The following is a 17,364-nucleotide window of genomic DNA, read 5'->3' as shown; positions in this document are numbered from 1 at the left end:
TAACAGAGTAAAACTGTGCCAATGCTGCATTTCATCTTGATTAATGAGTTGAAAGGGAAATGGAAGAGCACGCTAATGAAACCAGCAAGTAAGAGCACATAAGTGGTGTCGCTGCCCCTTAGATCCAGGCCAAAAGAGTAGACATAAAAGGAAAGTAATCTAGACAGATAAGAAAATGAGTCAAATTCTAGAGGATCATGGGCAGAGAGAGGTAACTCCAGATAAAGCCTTCGGCAAGGGGAAGGCTGACAAAGACAGGGAAAGCAGTAGACAGAAATCTGAAACAAGTATATAATATGATATAGCAAAAGGGCATATAAAGAAAAAAGGCTCAGTCTAGTTTGGGGGCACAGGGGAAGGTTTCACCAAGCACCAGGACAGTCCTGGTAAATTTCAAAACAGGCTAACAATACTGTCTATTCAACTGGCAATTCAATTTTTTTAAACCATTTTCAGATAAACATAGAATGGAATTCAAAAGAGACTCACAAATACATAAGAATTTGAAACACTGATTCACAAAATTTAAAGCTGCTATCCATGCACTGCTGCATGAGCCAGGTAAGAGATAAGAAATATGAAAGGACTGAGACCGGCATTGGGTTCTCTGCTGACAGCTCAGAGCCTGGAGCCTGTTTTAGATTCTGTGTGTGTGTCTCTCTCTCTCTGCCCTCCCCTGTTCACACTCTGTCTCTCTTTGTCTCTCTCTGTCTCTCAAAAATAAATAAATGTTAAAAAAAATTTTAAAAACCAAAAACATCATGATATAATATTTTATATAATATTTTACATGTACAAAATAAATTATGTAACATGTATTTAAATTGTAAAGCAAAATAATAAAATAAACACCTGAAAATCCAAAAAGAAAAAAAAGAAATACGAAAGGAGATAAAGGTTCAACTCCTCAATAAAACTAACCACTTCCTCTATAATCTGAAGCAGGAAGAAACATATTTCTTGTCCAAATAAATGAAACAGATCACAGGAAAAAAGTCTCCTGTTCTAAAATATAATTTTTTAATTGGTTCGTGATTCAGCAGCACAGGTACTCTTTCTTTATGCAACAAAGAAAAGGGTGTGGGCTCTTGCCATTACAGGGCCCTAAAAGGTCATGAGTAAAACAAATTTCACAGAAGCAAATTAGTTCCCCACTGAGTGTTAGCATGTATACTTGAGCATTTATAACAAAGATGTTTACATTTACTTTGCTTAAAATATTTCTCTTTCCAATTTTTCTGTCTTCTGGGCTCTGCTAATAATTTCATCCTCTATCATTTGTTAATATATTTGCACATTTTCGAGGTGCTTTTATACATTATCAAGCTACCACCAATAATGAACCCTGACAAAGATATTTATGCCCTAAGGGTATACCCTACACCCTCAACAACAGGTGTGAATCACTTTGAAAATCAAAATTTTACTTACTGTGCTATGATTAGTAGATAAGGCTTGCAGTGGTATTTAAAATGATTAGAAGAAAAACTTTTATTAAAATTAAAATGTATTCGGTGCTTGCTGCAGCAGCACATATACTAAAAGTAACATAAATTAGGACAGCATTCATTACTTTACTGAGAACCTGAGTGAGGGGACAAGCCAAGGACATGAGCTGATGGCACAGATGGAGAACTGACAAGACTTGGATTGAGCAGGACTGGCTCAGCACAGAGAAGGGTCAAATATGACAAAGTGAAAAAAAAAAATCAACCTGAAACACCACAGGGGAAGGATTTAACATGGGATCGTAAATTCAAGCAATGAATAATTATATGGCCATTAAAAATCTTGCTTCTCTTTTGGGACTACACTAAAATCAAAAGCTTTTGCACAGCAAAGGAAATCATCAACAAAACAAAAAGGCAACCTACTGAATGGGCGAAGATATTTACAAAGATGTATCCAATAAAGAGGTGATATCCCAAATACAGAAAGAACTTATACAATTCAACACACACATACATACACACACACACACAAACACACACACACAATCTGATTGAAAAATGGGCAGATGACCTGAGTGGACATTTTTCCAAAGAAGATATCAATAAGGCCAACAGTCACATGAAAAGATGCTCAACGTCACTAATCATCAGGGAAATGCAAATCAAAACCACAATGAGATATCATCCCACACCAGTAAGAATGGCTAGTATCAAAAAGACATGAAACAACAAGTTGGTGAGGATATGGAAAAAAAAGGAACCTTTGTGCAGTGTTTTTTGCAGCCACTGTGGAAACCAGTGTGGAGGTTCCTCAAAAGATTAAAAATATAAATACCATATAATGCAGTAATTTTACTACTGGGTATTTACCCAAAGCAAATAAAAACACTAATATGAAAAAAAATCTGCACCCCTATGTTTACTGCAGCATCATTTACAATACCCAAGACATGGAACCAACCTAAGCGTCTATCGGTAGTTGAACAGATAAATAAGATGTTGTACATACACCCATACACACACACACACACACACACACACACACACACACACAGGAATATTACTCAGCCACAAAAAAAAGAATGAGATCTTGTCATGTGCAAGAAGCACATGCAACATTGTCAGGTGCAATACCTGGAGGGTATTATGCTAAGTGAAATAAGTCAACAAAGACAAATACCAGATGATTTCACTTATATGTAGAATCTAGAATACAAAACAAACAAAAAACCAGACTCTTAAATTCAGAAAAGAAACTGGTAGTTGTCAGAAGAAGGGAGGCAGGAAGGGGCAGGGTGAAAGAGATAAAGGGGATTAAGAGGTACAAACTTCCAGTTATAAAATAAATAATTCACAGGGATGAAAAGTACAGCATATAGGGAATATAGTCAATAATACTGTAATAATGTATGGTGACAGTTGGTGACCACACTTACTATGGTGAGCACCGAGTAATGCACAGAATTGTCAAATCAGTATGTTGTATACCTGAAACTAATATAATATTGTATGTTAATTATACTTCAATAAAAAAAATGTAAAAGTCATGTTTCTGAGGAATATCTAAAAATATAAACACACATGTTCTAGGGTTATCAAAAAAGAATCAAAATTGCATAAACAGTATAATCTCTATTTTGCTTGTATGTAATAGGAATTTTAGGGAAAAAACTACTTTAAAAAGGTAAATCTTATGGGGAAAAAGAAGAATTTAATTGAAATGATTTGGGATCATTCAACCTTTGGGTGCTGATGTTTTACACCACAGAAAGCCAAAAATTCTACTTATCTAAAGGAAGAGTTATTTTTCCTTCAACTGTATCTTCAAGCAAAACTTGCAACCAGTTTACATATCAAAAAAATTCTTCCAAAAGAAGTCAAACAGATGTTCACTTGAGTTTATTAAAAGTGGTCTTATATTTTGGCACAGGATGTTCAACAAGGTGAAATTTTTCACATATTGTACTCAGGAAAACATTACATGGCTCAAATGGAATAAAACTTCGTTTAGTGGAAAGTGTCTCTTGGATTCAACACAATTTATCCAAGCTAACAGCATTAATAAGTACCGTGTATATATACATATATACAGCCACTGTGTGTGTGTATATATACCCATATATGTATATGTATGTATACATACATGTATATATACATATATGTGTACATATACACACATATATATATGTATACATATGCACATATATGTACATACACATGGTACTTAACACATATATGTATATATATGTATAATATATGTATGCATATACACACACACAATGTGCCTATTTTATGCAGAGTTTTGAAGTGGAGAAAAAGATGTTCAAACAAGATGTAGCTCTTACTCTCAAGGAACATCCAGGAGCTGACACAAAATATGTGGACTACAAGGGAGCAAGTGAAAATCATAATAAACGAGGAACAAAATGCTATGAAAAGAAAATAAATGCCTCCTGTCATGTTATGCCCCTACAGGTTAAATTTTTTTTAAGTCAATTAAGCTGTTTTATGATCAGGCACACAACACCATTCATAAGAATGGATTATTCAGAGAAATTATGTTAGGAATACTGTTACTGAATTTTCTCAGGAAATACACCAGCATGTGGATCAACAATCAGTTCTTCTGAACTAACAGGCTCAGCTAAGAATAAAGATGGGCAACACTGATGCGTCCCTGTCTTTGGAAGAATAGGATACCTTGGACTGCCTATTAGTTAATGTTTTTCGTCTCCTGAAGCAATAAATGGATACCTCCCTAGCCAAGGTTTGACCTTTTTGGATAGCAAGCAACAAATGGGGGAATTCAGTTACTGCCACAGCACTTAAAAAAATTAATCTGAGTTATCAGAGTCCGATCATTCAAGAATGGCCCATAAACTTCTAGGGCAACATTTAACGGCACTTTTAGTGTGTACTAATTGTAAGTAAAGGGGAAAGAGAAGAACTGTGTCTCTTATTCTCAGTAATGCTGAAGATGACCAAACTGTTTTAAACCATTATCAGGAGACCTTGAAGGGTTGGAGGAAGGACCTCGCTAACCACTTAGTACGTACGGCATTTTGGGGTATTGCAGCCGCGAACCCGTCTCTAACAAACTGCTGCATGGCTTAAGCGGTAGCCCTGCAGTGGCAGTCATGATGTTACTGTATTTATTTTGGAGAGCTGGTTTCAAGGAACTGCCAAGGTACTTTTCCAAAAGAGGCGGGAGTGCATCATCAAGCAGTAGACTCTAGCAAACACTGAAAGAACAAATAATCCAAGCATCAGATGCATACTTACTGAAGTCTCACATGACTCCAAACAATTTAAATGTGCAACCTGATCTTTGCATAGGCTAAAAAGTCACTGCTGGCCCTAACCAGATATTCGGCATTTAGAAATAGAAGGATCACTGCAGAATTTAGCAGTGGGGAAGGGCTTGATTTGCCACAAAGCATTTTCTACATATTCTGAATACACATGAGCTACGACATACATTTTGACTTTTCTAAAATCACATTTTAAGATTAAAATTAAGTAATTTTAGTATAAAAGTGTCTCTCCCCCTGATACGCTTACATTGCTAAGTGTTTATAGCTCCTGTAAGAGCAGCTTTCCATCTTCAAGATAAGTCCTCTCTCTGATTTAAGTTTCTCACACATACTAAATTCACACTATTTCCTACTGGCTGACCAAAACAGTGGTGAGAAGCAAGATGGAAAAAACTGAGAGTAGATTCCCTAGCAACTCGCAAACAGTCAAGCAAAAACAAAACAGAGCTCATGCTGATCGCTATATTTTAGCCCCACAAACTGAACTAAATATTAAACTCTAATATTAATCCAGATGAAGAACCACAAACACAAGGCCTAATTTTGAAAACTTTCTGAATTGCCCCACTGTTTAAGGAACAAGAGAAACCATTAGTGTCCAAAAGAGTCTGTTCAATTCCCATAGTCTGCAGTTACATCTGATTAAATGTGGAAGTCTAACAAGTCTGCTTTCTTTGTGATGAGGGAAAGGCACAGCTCTCAGGGGTACATCTTTGAGCCGCTCTTTCTGACATTCCTTAAATTTTACTTTTACTATTTACCAGCAACTTATTAGGTAAGCGGCCAAACTGACATTCTTAGCACTCATTTAATGTAAGAATATACATCTCAATTTAAAAAAAAAAAAAAAAAAAGAAGGGTACCTGGGTGGCTCAGTCGGTTAAGCGTCTGACTCTTGGTTTTGGATCAGGTGATGATCTCACAGTTCATGAGTTTGTCCCGCATCGCACTCTGCACTGGCAGCCTGCTAGGGATTCTCTCTCTCCCTCTCTCCCTCTCTGTCCCTACCCCTGCTCGCTCGCTCTCTCACAATAAATAAATAAACATTAAAAAAAAACAAATTAAAAAAAAAGAATGTTACAGCAATGCTAGATGATGGCCTGTGGACCACACAAGGAGCCACTCCACTCGCTAACCACAGCATCTGTCTAAGGACATGGTTCTTTCACTGTGACAAAGCTCTTCAAAGAAGTTCTGGCAGTGTGCTTGTATTGCTGACCAGTTGGTTCCTCGGAATAAAGACTACATACTAAGTACTTATTCAGGACATCACCGCAAGAGTGATTCTCACAGTCAGAAATCTCTGTGACATGAAATCAAAAAGAACATCTGAGGAACATTCAAGAAAAAGGAAATGTAGGAATCATAAAGGATACTCCCCAACATGAATCCCAAAATAAAGTATGTGAGACAACAGCACTGCTCCAGTTCCTGGACTTCCAGGAATTAAGCAACAGATCCCAGTGTCCAGATAAGATGGCATGAACCATGCTCCGTATCCTGCCAGGGCAATGTTTTCAGGTACTTCTGTGGTCCCGGACTTCTAGGCTACTACTGCCCCAGCCTCCTATTCCCAGCTGAGTCTAGCTTTTTACCCAGGTATGTAGAATTCATTTATTCATGTTGTGGCTCATTATACCATGTCATCAGCACCCATGGGGGCCGACCCTGACCTGGTACCACTGTGTCCTTTTCCCCTTGGAAAGCACCTTCCACAGCTTGGCAATCCGGACAGACTACTCATCAAAGACTTCTTTTAAGAAAGGATATCTCCTACACATGGGGTAAAGCAATTTATAATTAAAACACTACATAAGAGCAGAATTTGAAAAATCTAATTTCAAAAACTTTCTAACACTTCACTTTTTACAAAAGCAGCTCTAAAATAATGAGAAATACCTCTAATGTGCCAGGTACTAGTCTAGGGACTTCACATACATAATCTTATTTAATCCTGTAACCCTGAGCCAGGCAACCACTTTAATTTCACAAATAATGAAACTGGGGCACAGAGAGTTCACATACCTGAACTCAGTTTACACAGGTGTGTCCACCTGTCTACTGTAAACAGTAGGGCAAAGAAGCACCATGGAATCCAAGGTCTGTAATTCCAATTCCCTAATTTACTGTTTGTTTGTGTGACCTCAAACGAGTTGTTTAACCTCTCCATGCCTCAGTTTCCTCATCTGTAAAAGGGGGTAATAACAGCACCTATCTCGCATAGAACTATAGTGATAATTATACGAATGAACATAGGTGAAGTGTTTACAACAGTGCCTGGCATGCGAGAAAAGCTTAATAAATGTCAGCTACAACTGCTATTACGCCACCATACAGCACACCCTCGTAGATACCCAAGTTACTAAGACTTCAAATGTAAGACATTTAGATCCGATTACAAATCTTGCTATCTATGGAGTATAGTGTTAGGATGGAGCTCAGTGTTGAACAAGGATCACGCTGACACGTTTTAAGACTTATTTCGTTTTCGAAAGCAGAGAAGGACCACAAACAAAAGACATTATACACATTCATCAACAGATAGCTGGGATCAAAAGTTTAAAGAGCCTCAAGAAGGGACCTTCACAACTAGCTCGCAAGTCCGGTAACCCACATTCCACCAAGTACTCAAGCTACTATCCAAACATAGCAAGTAAATTCAAAACAAGTGTTTCATCAAATCAAATCATTAATCATAATCAAATCATGAAAAACAAAATAAAACAAAAAAAGTGAACGAAAACTTACAGGGAAGGGCTGTATGGATTTTGGGGAAGCTCAGTAACTTAGTGCAAAGCAAGTCAAGACTTAAGGATGGGCCTGACCTGCACACAAAATGGACACAGGGTGGGAGTGGATGGCCTGGAGGCCTAAACAAGAGAGGGGCTGTGCACATCAGAGATGGCTCGGCAGCCGGAAGCTCGGGTGATAACCTGCCTGGCTCAGAACCGCAGGGTGCTGCCCTGTGGCTGGCCTTCTCTAGTCCTGGCCCTGTGCAAGACGGCAAAGAGACTCAACCAGATCTCTGGCTTCCTTCCAGGGCCAACAGTCTCTGATTCTAATTATGAAAAAGGAAGGAAGGAAAGCAGGTGACACAAATTACTCACGTGTCTTTTCCTTGGTCTTTAAACTGAGAGCCTCCAACTCTCAAATGGGTTATGCTCCAAACACCATGTTCCAAAGGCCATGATTAAGCCTTCAGGTAAGCCTTTAAGTCTACTTGACCCCTAACCAGTATAAACATGTCTTCTCAAAGCTTTCCAAGGGCTATCCACTAGTTCCAGAACAAAGGACAAACTCCTTCATTTCATATTCAGGGATGCCTTAACCTGAGCATAGTCTATGCCATCATCAACATTTTTGTAGGTCCTGATAGCTTGTAAAGTCCCTTCTTATATCTCATGCCACCAAGAGAACCACCCAGTAAGCAATAAGTCATTACCAACTGAACTTTGGAAAGCAACATGGCACATGAAGCCACGCCTCACACCCAGCCTCTCTTGCTGCAAGGCCAGCATCCTGTCTTGTCTACCTTCTGCCCCACAATTGCCCCAGTGGTCGTTCCAAGTTTAGTTCCCACACCCACAGACCCATCCATACACCCCATGTTCTATCCCCAGTGAATCATTTGCTATGCATCCTGCATTTACTGTTTCCAACACCCTTTCCTGGCCATCAACATCTTACTCACCCTTAAATGCTCCACTCAGAAGCCTTTTGCCCAATCACCTTGGCAAAATTCAAACTGCCTCTCCAAAGCATTCTGTACAGACATCCTTCACTAGATGAATAAGCCTCTGTTTTAATAAACCGTATTATACACACCACTGTGTCCCTCGGAACACTTATCATGGTTCTGCTACATGGTAAATATTCAATGTGCAGTTGTCCAGTGAAGTGACCTAACACGATTTTTGGCTGGTTTTTTTTTTTTTTTAATGAAAATGAATTCTAAGTTCTAATTCAGGATATTTGGAGCATACCTATGCTCTGTAAGTAACACCAGCCCCACACCCACAAGCTCTAGACAAGAAATGGGGGGAGGAAGCAACTTTTGTGTCAAAATGGAGAGAACCAAACCCTCCAAATTTTAAGAATTACTAGGGCAACTGTTAAGCATATGGATTCCTAGGTCCCACCTCAGACCCATTAATGCATCATATTCATGTAGAAGGGCTTAAGGATCTGATTGATCAAGCAAGTTTTGGTAACACTGGCTTTGACCACTGGGTCTTGATCCTGGATGCATATTAGAACCACCAAAGTACACCTTACCTAAGATAGGGCCAGGGTTAGACCATGCATTCATTACAAGGGCGATATGGCCCCCAAGAGGATAAAAATTAATGGCCGGGTATTTTCAAAGTCTTAGCTACCACAATGGTTTGTGGTCCATAATACATCTGTGGTATTAAAATTTCATGATGGAAGATGCAATTAGAAAAAGTATGTCTAGGAGCACCTGGGTGGCTCAGTCAGTTAACTGTCTAACTTTGGCGCAGGTCATGATCCTGCAGTTCGTGGGTTTGAGCCCCACATCAGGCTCTGTGCTGACAGCTCAGTGCCAACAGCTCAGTGCCTGGAGCCTGCTTCAGATTCTGTGTCTCCCTCTCTCTCTCTGCCCCTCCCCCACTTGTTCTCTCTCTCTCTCTCTCAAAAATCAACATTTAAAAAAAATTTTTTAAGTAGGTCTAGGGACGCCTGGTGGCTCAGTCAGTTAAGCATCTAACTCCAACTCAGGTCATGATCTCACACTTTATGGGTTCAAGCCCCACAGCACGCTCTGTGCTGACAGCTCAGAGCCTGGAGCCTCCTTCAGATTGTGTGTCTCCCTCTCTCTCCACCCCTCCCCCATGCTCGCTCACTCACTCTCTCTCTCTCAAAAATAAAAACAAACATTAAAAAACTAAAAAAGAAAAAAGAAGAAGTATGTGTAAAGAGGCTCCGGGTAAGGGAAGGGCAAGAGGGTGATAAAGAAACTAAAGTTGAGAAACCTTGGATTAAAGTGATGAAAAATGTGAACAGTTCTTGAAATGTGCATAAAGCAAGATTTCCCCTTTGCCCCACATATTTGCCCTATAGTTGCTCTGAATTAAAAATCTGCTGACAGGGGCAAGTCAAACATGACATGGGCTTGAATGTGGGAACATGAGTATATATGGGCACCTTCAGAACAGTGCACCTTATCAAATACAAACTTTTAATATGTTACCCATGGCAATTGTTGACGGTTCTTTATTCTCCTTTTGCAATCTTGAGCCAGGGTGTGGTGGGACATCCCTTCTCATTTCAGGCTGCCTTGGAAGGACCTGTGCTCCCACACCCTAAACCTAAATCAAAATGAGACTCTAGGCTGGAAGACGGTGTGGCCCCTTCAGGTTTAAAATCTTTAAATCCAGATGCATTTCACAAGTGGGCCTCTCCCAAGGCACACGGACTGGCCAGCTGTGGTGATCAGGAGTCCAAAAGAGAGATGGATAGTGTAACCGGGATGAGATACGAAGATCACACCTGAGCAAGCACACCTGTACGCATGTGGGGCAGCCTGTCGGTGGGGGTGGGCAGCCCCAGATGGACAGAACAGTCGTCACAAGGGAGCAAGGAGAAGGAAGGGAACTGTGAGTAAGCCCGTCATCTGCCTGAAAAATCCTTCAGGACACTTAGCCTGTAAGTTACTCAAATGGGCAGAAGCCAGCAATAACGAGAGAAGGAAAGTGAAAGAACACAGGCAATAAAACACACCATAAAAATACCGAGAGTAGATCAACAGATTATAAAAATCATAATTTCAGAATAGCTTAAAGACAATCTAGTCTATGGTCCCCAAAGCTGGCCCATCTACTGTGCCCCACTCAACTCAGCAAACTAGTTCTGAGTCTACCACAAAAGCATCAGATTCCTGAACTCCACCCTCGGAGACTCTGAGCCTGCAGTGGGGCTGATGCACACTGTTTTAGAAAGTTCCCCAGGTGATTCTGATGAGCAGCCAAATCCTGGAAGCATGGTTCCCGACCTCATTTTGTAGACAAAGAACCCAGTTCCCTTCCTCTTCCTAAAGGTCTTCCCATCTCCTCACTGACTGCTACTCTATTTCTGAATGCTGACTCAGTACAATGCTGCTGGCTAAAAAAAATTATTTTTTTCTGAAGCCACCATCAACTTTGCAGAATGCCCCTTACCCTGTTTCCATACCTCCAGGGACAGAAAGCACACCTATAACGTTTGTAAGACTTCCCATTTTCCACTCCGATGACTTGTCTGCCATTTCCTAGCATTACTTTTCAAGACAGTGGCGGTAGAAAGAGCTCACTGAACAGCAGAGGCTGAGACAAACATGGCATCCAGGCTCCTGAGCCTGGCAGGACTGGCTGTCTGCCCAAATTAGCAGGCTCCCATAGAAGTACACTTTTAAGGCAAGGCAGCCAAATTTTAGAACCTGCTCACTCTTCAAAGATTTCTTCCTCCGTGCAGACCCGTAACACTCCACATCCCAAGTGCATTCCTCCCCCATCACATAAAGATTTGGAACCTACTGCCATTAATAAGTCTCCCTACAAACCACACAGACCAAATGTCTAAGGAAAATTTCACGTACCTTCTCCACGTATGGTTGCCAGGCAAAAGTGAGTACTTCCCAGGATACTAGAACATGCTCAGTACAGAGTCACCAGAACAGCAAGGCCTAGTGATAAGATTTGGTCCCAACCCGTGAAGAGCAGAAAGTGGGTCAGGAGAGAAGATTTGCAGGGAATGTCAAATGGCCTATGAATATCTGCAGGCTTGTCACACGGTCAAACGATTACACTTGCTTGGTGTGGTCCAGGAGCAGGAAACTAAAGGAAGTAAAATGTTCCTCTATATATTAAGCTAAAATGTGACAGGGTCCTCTGGGAGCACAGTGACTCCTCTGTTCAAGCACAGGCCAGAAAACTGCTTTGTGTGGTTTTATGAAGGGAACAGATGAAACAGTGGGTGGTTGATCTAGAAAGTGCCTTCTTGACCCTAAGATTCTACAAGCACAATCTTCCTACACATGCTCCTCCTCCCATTAAAAATGTACCAAGGTTCTTAGGTAACAGCCTGTGATATGCACTTTGGCCTATAATTAACTTGCACCAAGTACAGTATTTACAAGGAGCAGCAAAGCAATCTACAGGTTATCTGGGGTCAGAAGACAGCAACCCAAATTCAAGTTGGAACATGATGTCACATGCTCTTGACAATTAGAAAAAAAATTAGGAAGCAATGACCAAGTCGGGTAGCAAAAAAACATAACTACTTTTCTTGCCTACTGGAAGGAGGAAGAAATGGGGGTGGCAAGACAGCATCATCGACTTGGCTTTTTCATGAGGAAACACACGGCGGTATACTAAGTTCTATATGAAAGGGCTCACATCCTTCCTTGGGAGTTATAAAGAACTTTTAAAAATGGAATTCTAATTGATTCTTGTCAGTATTCTACATGCTAATAGAATCTTCTTATTCTATTTTTAAATTAAAAAGTCTGAACTTGGGAGATGCATCCTAGCATCCAATCTATTTCCTCATATTTGTGAAAGCTGAGCTGGAAAAGCCAGAGGATGCATCACAGAACAGGGTTTGCTCAAACACTCCTTCTAGAGCATGAAAAGACTCACACCCTAACTGGACTCAGCCTTCCTTACTGATGGGAATGAGTTCACATCTCCCTGGAATACACACGGGGGTTAAATGTCTGCAAGAACAATATGTCACAGAGAATGGATTCTCCATGAAGCCATTCTTCCCTTGCATGATGAAGAAGCACACACTATCAGAACCCAGAATGGAAAAAAATGGAGTGCAAGAGAATTTGGTTACAGTCAATGAGATTTCAACACTTTGCCAGCAACAGGGAGGAGGCCATTTGTCTGATTAATTCGAAGTGAACCACAGTCAGAATGTGAAGGAACTGCTCTGCTGTCCATGCATCTAGCAGGACCTGGCTACTGCCCAGCAACCATACAAGCACTGGAAACCTGTCCTCCCTGGAAACCTCTAGCAAGACATGCTTGCACCGCTCAAAGTCACTTACGAGGACAATGGAAATGCCAACTACATTCCAGACTACAGCAAGATTGATGGAATAAACCTCATCTTATTTTGCCCTGACTTCTTCTTTTCCAAGGGTACACTTGAATTCGTTAGCTTTCTCTGGTTTTTTGCGGGCCTTTATTTTAGTGTTCCTCATCTGTTTGAACACTCAACAGGCAAGTTTTAACCACATTCTTTGGTCTCTCTCTGGCATCTGAGCCTTCACTATTGCTGTATCCTCCCCAACTCCTCTGCAATTTTCCTCCCTCGATTGCTATGTTCTTGTCAAGGATCTGTACTCCTTACTGGCCACCTGACACTTTAACAGTGGATGAGCTGTTCTTACAGGACCTAGAAATATTCAGTCAGGGTAAGAACAAAGAGAAAACAGTATTTCAATTCATGACAAGTGCAGTAATTATATTTCTTTTACAAGTTTACTCCAAAATAATCATTGACAAAAGCCTAAACAATTCTGACTGGCTCCATTCAAAAAGGAAAAAAAAAGGAACGATCCCATACCATGTATTTTTTTTAATTTTCAAAAAAGCCTACCATTAGAAAGCAAAGCATTAACCTTGACATCTATCCAAAGTCAATCTTGCAATGCAGCATTGATAACATGGGCCAGAGTAGTTAACTGAAAAAAAAAGCCTCCTTTCCAGCCGTCTTTAATAGTGAAGCAATCTGCACAGAATCAGAGAAAGGCTACCAAAGGCAAAATAACCTAAAGAGTAGAGACAATGTATTGAGAAGGAAAAAGCAAGGGATGACTTCTCAGATAGTCATCAAGATGATCCAATATTCTCAGAGAAAATGAGGATACAAAATGGAAATGCACCACCATCGTAAATCACGTGCACCTCAAAATGCAGTGGGAGCTTTCCATGACGGGCGACAACGAAGTCTCCGAGCTGGCTGACTCAGCCTTAAGGCATAAGAAGCACAGTGCCGAAGGCCCAGGATACTTTGAGGGGGCCCCAAAAATGTCTTCTTTTAAGGTCAAAAGGAAAAAATGAGTAACAGTAAATCCAGCTTGAATTTTGTCTAGCACAGTCACAATTTTATGGAGGAAGAGGCCCCATGAAGGCAAAGTGCCTATGCTAGGGCCCAAGAGAGTTGAATTCAGTCCTGTCTGTAGAGAAGAAAGCAGATGCCAGCAAGTTTCTCAGGGTCTAAGGCAGATACATAAGAATCTGCAGGATGTTTAAATCTAATGACATTAACAAAATGATTTTCCATAGTGAAAGCTAGATAGTGGACTCTGAATATTACAATATGTACAAAGTTAAGGAAAAAAAATAAATTTGCTTTCAACTGTTCAAAGAAAGCTTGATGCGAGTGACAGGTTCTTCAGTGGTCTACAGATGACAGAAAATAAGCTCTGACACCAGGAGAAACAACAAGTCAAGAGATCCTTAAGGAGATCCTTCTACATAATAATAGTGCTGACTTTCTAGTGTGTTGCCTTGTTCTTTTCTCCCCTGGTCATATCTACTTCATTGTAAAATTGTTTTTTTTTGCCAAAGTGTGATTTTACTATGTGTACACTTCAGTGTCTTCCTCCCACCCCCCTTTTTTTGTATATTACATCATGAATAATTTCCTATGTCCTTAAATGGAGCATCTGGAATTCACCAAGGTATGCGGTAACACCTCTTACACTGTCCTAAACAAAATGGAGAGTCGTGGGCAGAAGGATAAAATGGGAAGATTCACAACTGGTTGAACAAAGTCAACTGGCCAGTGGGCTCATTACCTACCTGTTGGAATAACTATGGGCGTATGATCCAGGGCTTCACACTGTCAGTGTTTTCCCTAATGAATTTAGTGTGCCTACTATGTGCAAAACCCCACACTACATGCTTTACATACAAGGACTCTCCTTACCCTCATAATAAGTTTGTGAGACAAAGATTTTCCCATTTTATACCAAGGAGACAGGATGGTGATGGAAGTTCAAAGAGGCTGAGTGATTTGCTCAAGGTCAAAACTAGCTAACAGCAGAAGTCTCAAGTCCATCTGCAGCTCCTACCTTCTTTCCTTCTTTCCAAATGATGACACTTTTATTCCACTTTCAGGGTTCCTGAAACTAGCCAGTACGAGTTTCAGAAGGAAAAGGATCTCTTTAAAGGCAGTTATCAAAGAGCTAAAGTGCTAATCTAATGACATTACATTTAGCCCTGAGAAATGTCACAATTGGGTCCAAGAAAACTAAAATTCTACACACAATAAATAATGGGGACTTGACCCAAAAGCAGAATGCATGAACAAAACTTGGGTGTGGCCTCAGTGTGAGCCTAAGAGTTATATACCCAAAGGTATACAAACTAACTAAACCAAACTATAAGCTCACTGTTACAATCCAACAGTTACATATGCATCCATACACTTTACGACTGCGTTCATAAAAAGTATTATGCCCAGGGGCACCTGGGTGGCTCAGTCGGTTGAACGTCCAACTCTTGATTTTGGCTCAGGTCATGATCTCACAGTTTGTGAGTTCGAGCCCCACAACAAAGCTGTCAGCACAGAGCCTGCTTGGGATTCTCTGTCTCCCTTTCTCTCTGCCCCTCCCCTACTCTCTCTCTCTCAACAATGAAAATTAAAAAAAAAAAAAAAAAAAAAAAGTATTATGCCCAGAATGAGGGAAGTAACAGTTTTTTGCCCTGGCTGGTATATTTTATTTGGGATACCACATTTCAAAAAGTTTTGGTGAAAAATAACATCTCCACAAAAAACATAACCAGGCAAAATAAATGAACTGGAAATTTTTAATTGAATACGAAACTATAGAGAAGGGGGTGGTTAGGGTGGATTCAAAGACAGAGAAGACGGTGGCATATATTCCTTCAAGCAGACAGAGCTCCCACTGCCTTCACCCCTCCATTGGACTTTGTATTTCTTTGGTTCCCACAGTGGAGATTTTGGACTCCTTTACAGATACAGGAGCAGATAAGGTACCTTCTCAATCCACGAGTAAAAACCTTAGGATTCTGCCAATATCCATTTAGACTTTTCCCCTGGAGCTTACTATATATCCACTCAAGTAAACAGTTAGGCATGTCTGTAAACAGGGCACAGGGACAGAGTTTCCTCAAGTACTTTTCAAGGCCCTGCTGAATGACATCTACCTCCCACTCCTTCCTGCCAGAGGCTAAACCCCAACCCCAGGAAGGGTAAGAAGATAAACGTGACTGGCAACAAAGGGATGTGTCGAGACGTAAACCCGGAAAAGAGACCTGAACATCATTTCTCCAAACTGCCTTTCCCTTAGGTATCCTCAGCATTCTCCCACTTAACTCCCGTTTCTGGCCAGACAGCCCGGTTACCATATGACTCTTAACGGTCTCACTCTTCCACAGCTTCTCGGCAATTCTTTTTTCTGATCTTGCAGGGCTTTCGCCCCGCCTCTAACTCTTCCTCACGTGGGTCCCTGCAGCCGCTTCTCCAGCCTCTCCACAGGCAGTGTCCCCCATGGTGCTGCTGCTGCTGCTGGGTCAGTACCCACCCCACCCCCAACACACACACACACACACACACACACACACACACACACACACACACACGGCATCAAACCCCAGACCTATGTGCTGCACCACAGCATTTTGCTGCCCTACATGAGTTCCCGGGCTCTGTCCTGGATGACTCAGACCTCAAAAGATAAAAACATTTATGAAATGACAAGGAGATTAAGTGAGGATTTAAGTACTCACTGCCATTTCCTAGAAGTGAAAGGAAGTAGATCTGGCAAAACATTTCTACAACGATGATGCCTATCCTACCAGGAAAGATTCGAGAGTATATTCAAAAAAAAAGAAGAAACAACAATTTAGAACGCGTTTTTGACTTACTTCATGCCTTCCCTATCTTTCTCCATGCTCATCACATCACTCATAAACATACACACACACACACACACACACACACACACGGTCACACAGTTTACTGCTATTCTGTACAAAAGAGATACTGTACCATCTAATCTGCATCTTTCTTTTCTCACAAGACAATGTACCAGGAAAGCCCCGCCCCTCCATGACAACTAATTAATAAATCTCCACCTCATCTTGTAAGCACTGTACCACAGTCATGGCATGTATGCATTATAATTTATTCAACCATTTTCCCTGACAGGCATTGCTTTTTTACTCCCCCTGTTCATTTTCTTTTTTCTTTTTTTATTTGTTTTCTTTCACCACCACAAGAATGCATTAATAAAAATCCTTCCGTATATAACTTGAAACACTGGTATTTCTATTTTTAAAACAGAATGCCAGAACTGCTATTGCTGGGCTAGATTCTCGATTTTAAGAGATATTGTTGACACGGCCTCCAAGAGGGCCATTTCACTCCCCTATCCACCACTGCCCTACATCCCAGAGGCAGGTTTGTAAAAGAGAGTTTGTATTAATGCTTGTACATCCACACACTATCTCTGGAAAGATACAAAGTAACAGAAAAGCAGCTTTCTGCTCCCAAGAGAGAAGTACAGGCCTGAGAAACAGGCAAGGGACACCCACTTTTCAGTACACACACTTTTTGTG

General features: G+C 40.7%; 1 protein-coding gene across 2 annotated transcripts in view; it reads right to left on the bottom strand.

Annotated features, from left to right (window-relative positions):
* The window catches only part of LRRC1 (leucine rich repeat containing 1), a 136,276-nt gene that overhangs the window by 89,994 nt on the left and 28,918 nt on the right, over nt 1-17,364 (bottom strand). The window contains exon 2 of one of the 2 annotated variants that reach the window (XM_049653840.1): nt 4,508-4,693. The exons of the other annotated variant lie outside the window; for it this stretch is intronic. Within the exon in view, the coding sequence (XP_049509797.1) occupies nt 4,508-4,558 (51 nt within the window). The 5' untranslated portion in view covers nt 4,559-4,693. The remainder of the gene's footprint in view (nt 1-4,507; nt 4,694-17,364) is intronic. 2 annotated transcript variants of the gene reach the window in all.

Source organism: Panthera uncia (assembly GCF_023721935.1).
Source record: "Panthera uncia isolate 11264 chromosome B2 unlocalized genomic scaffold, Puncia_PCG_1.0 HiC_scaffold_24, whole genome shotgun sequence".
NCBI classification, from domain to species: Eukaryota; Metazoa; Chordata; class Mammalia; order Carnivora; family Felidae; genus Panthera; species Panthera uncia.
This window is presented reverse-complemented; position numbering and strand designations above follow the sequence as displayed.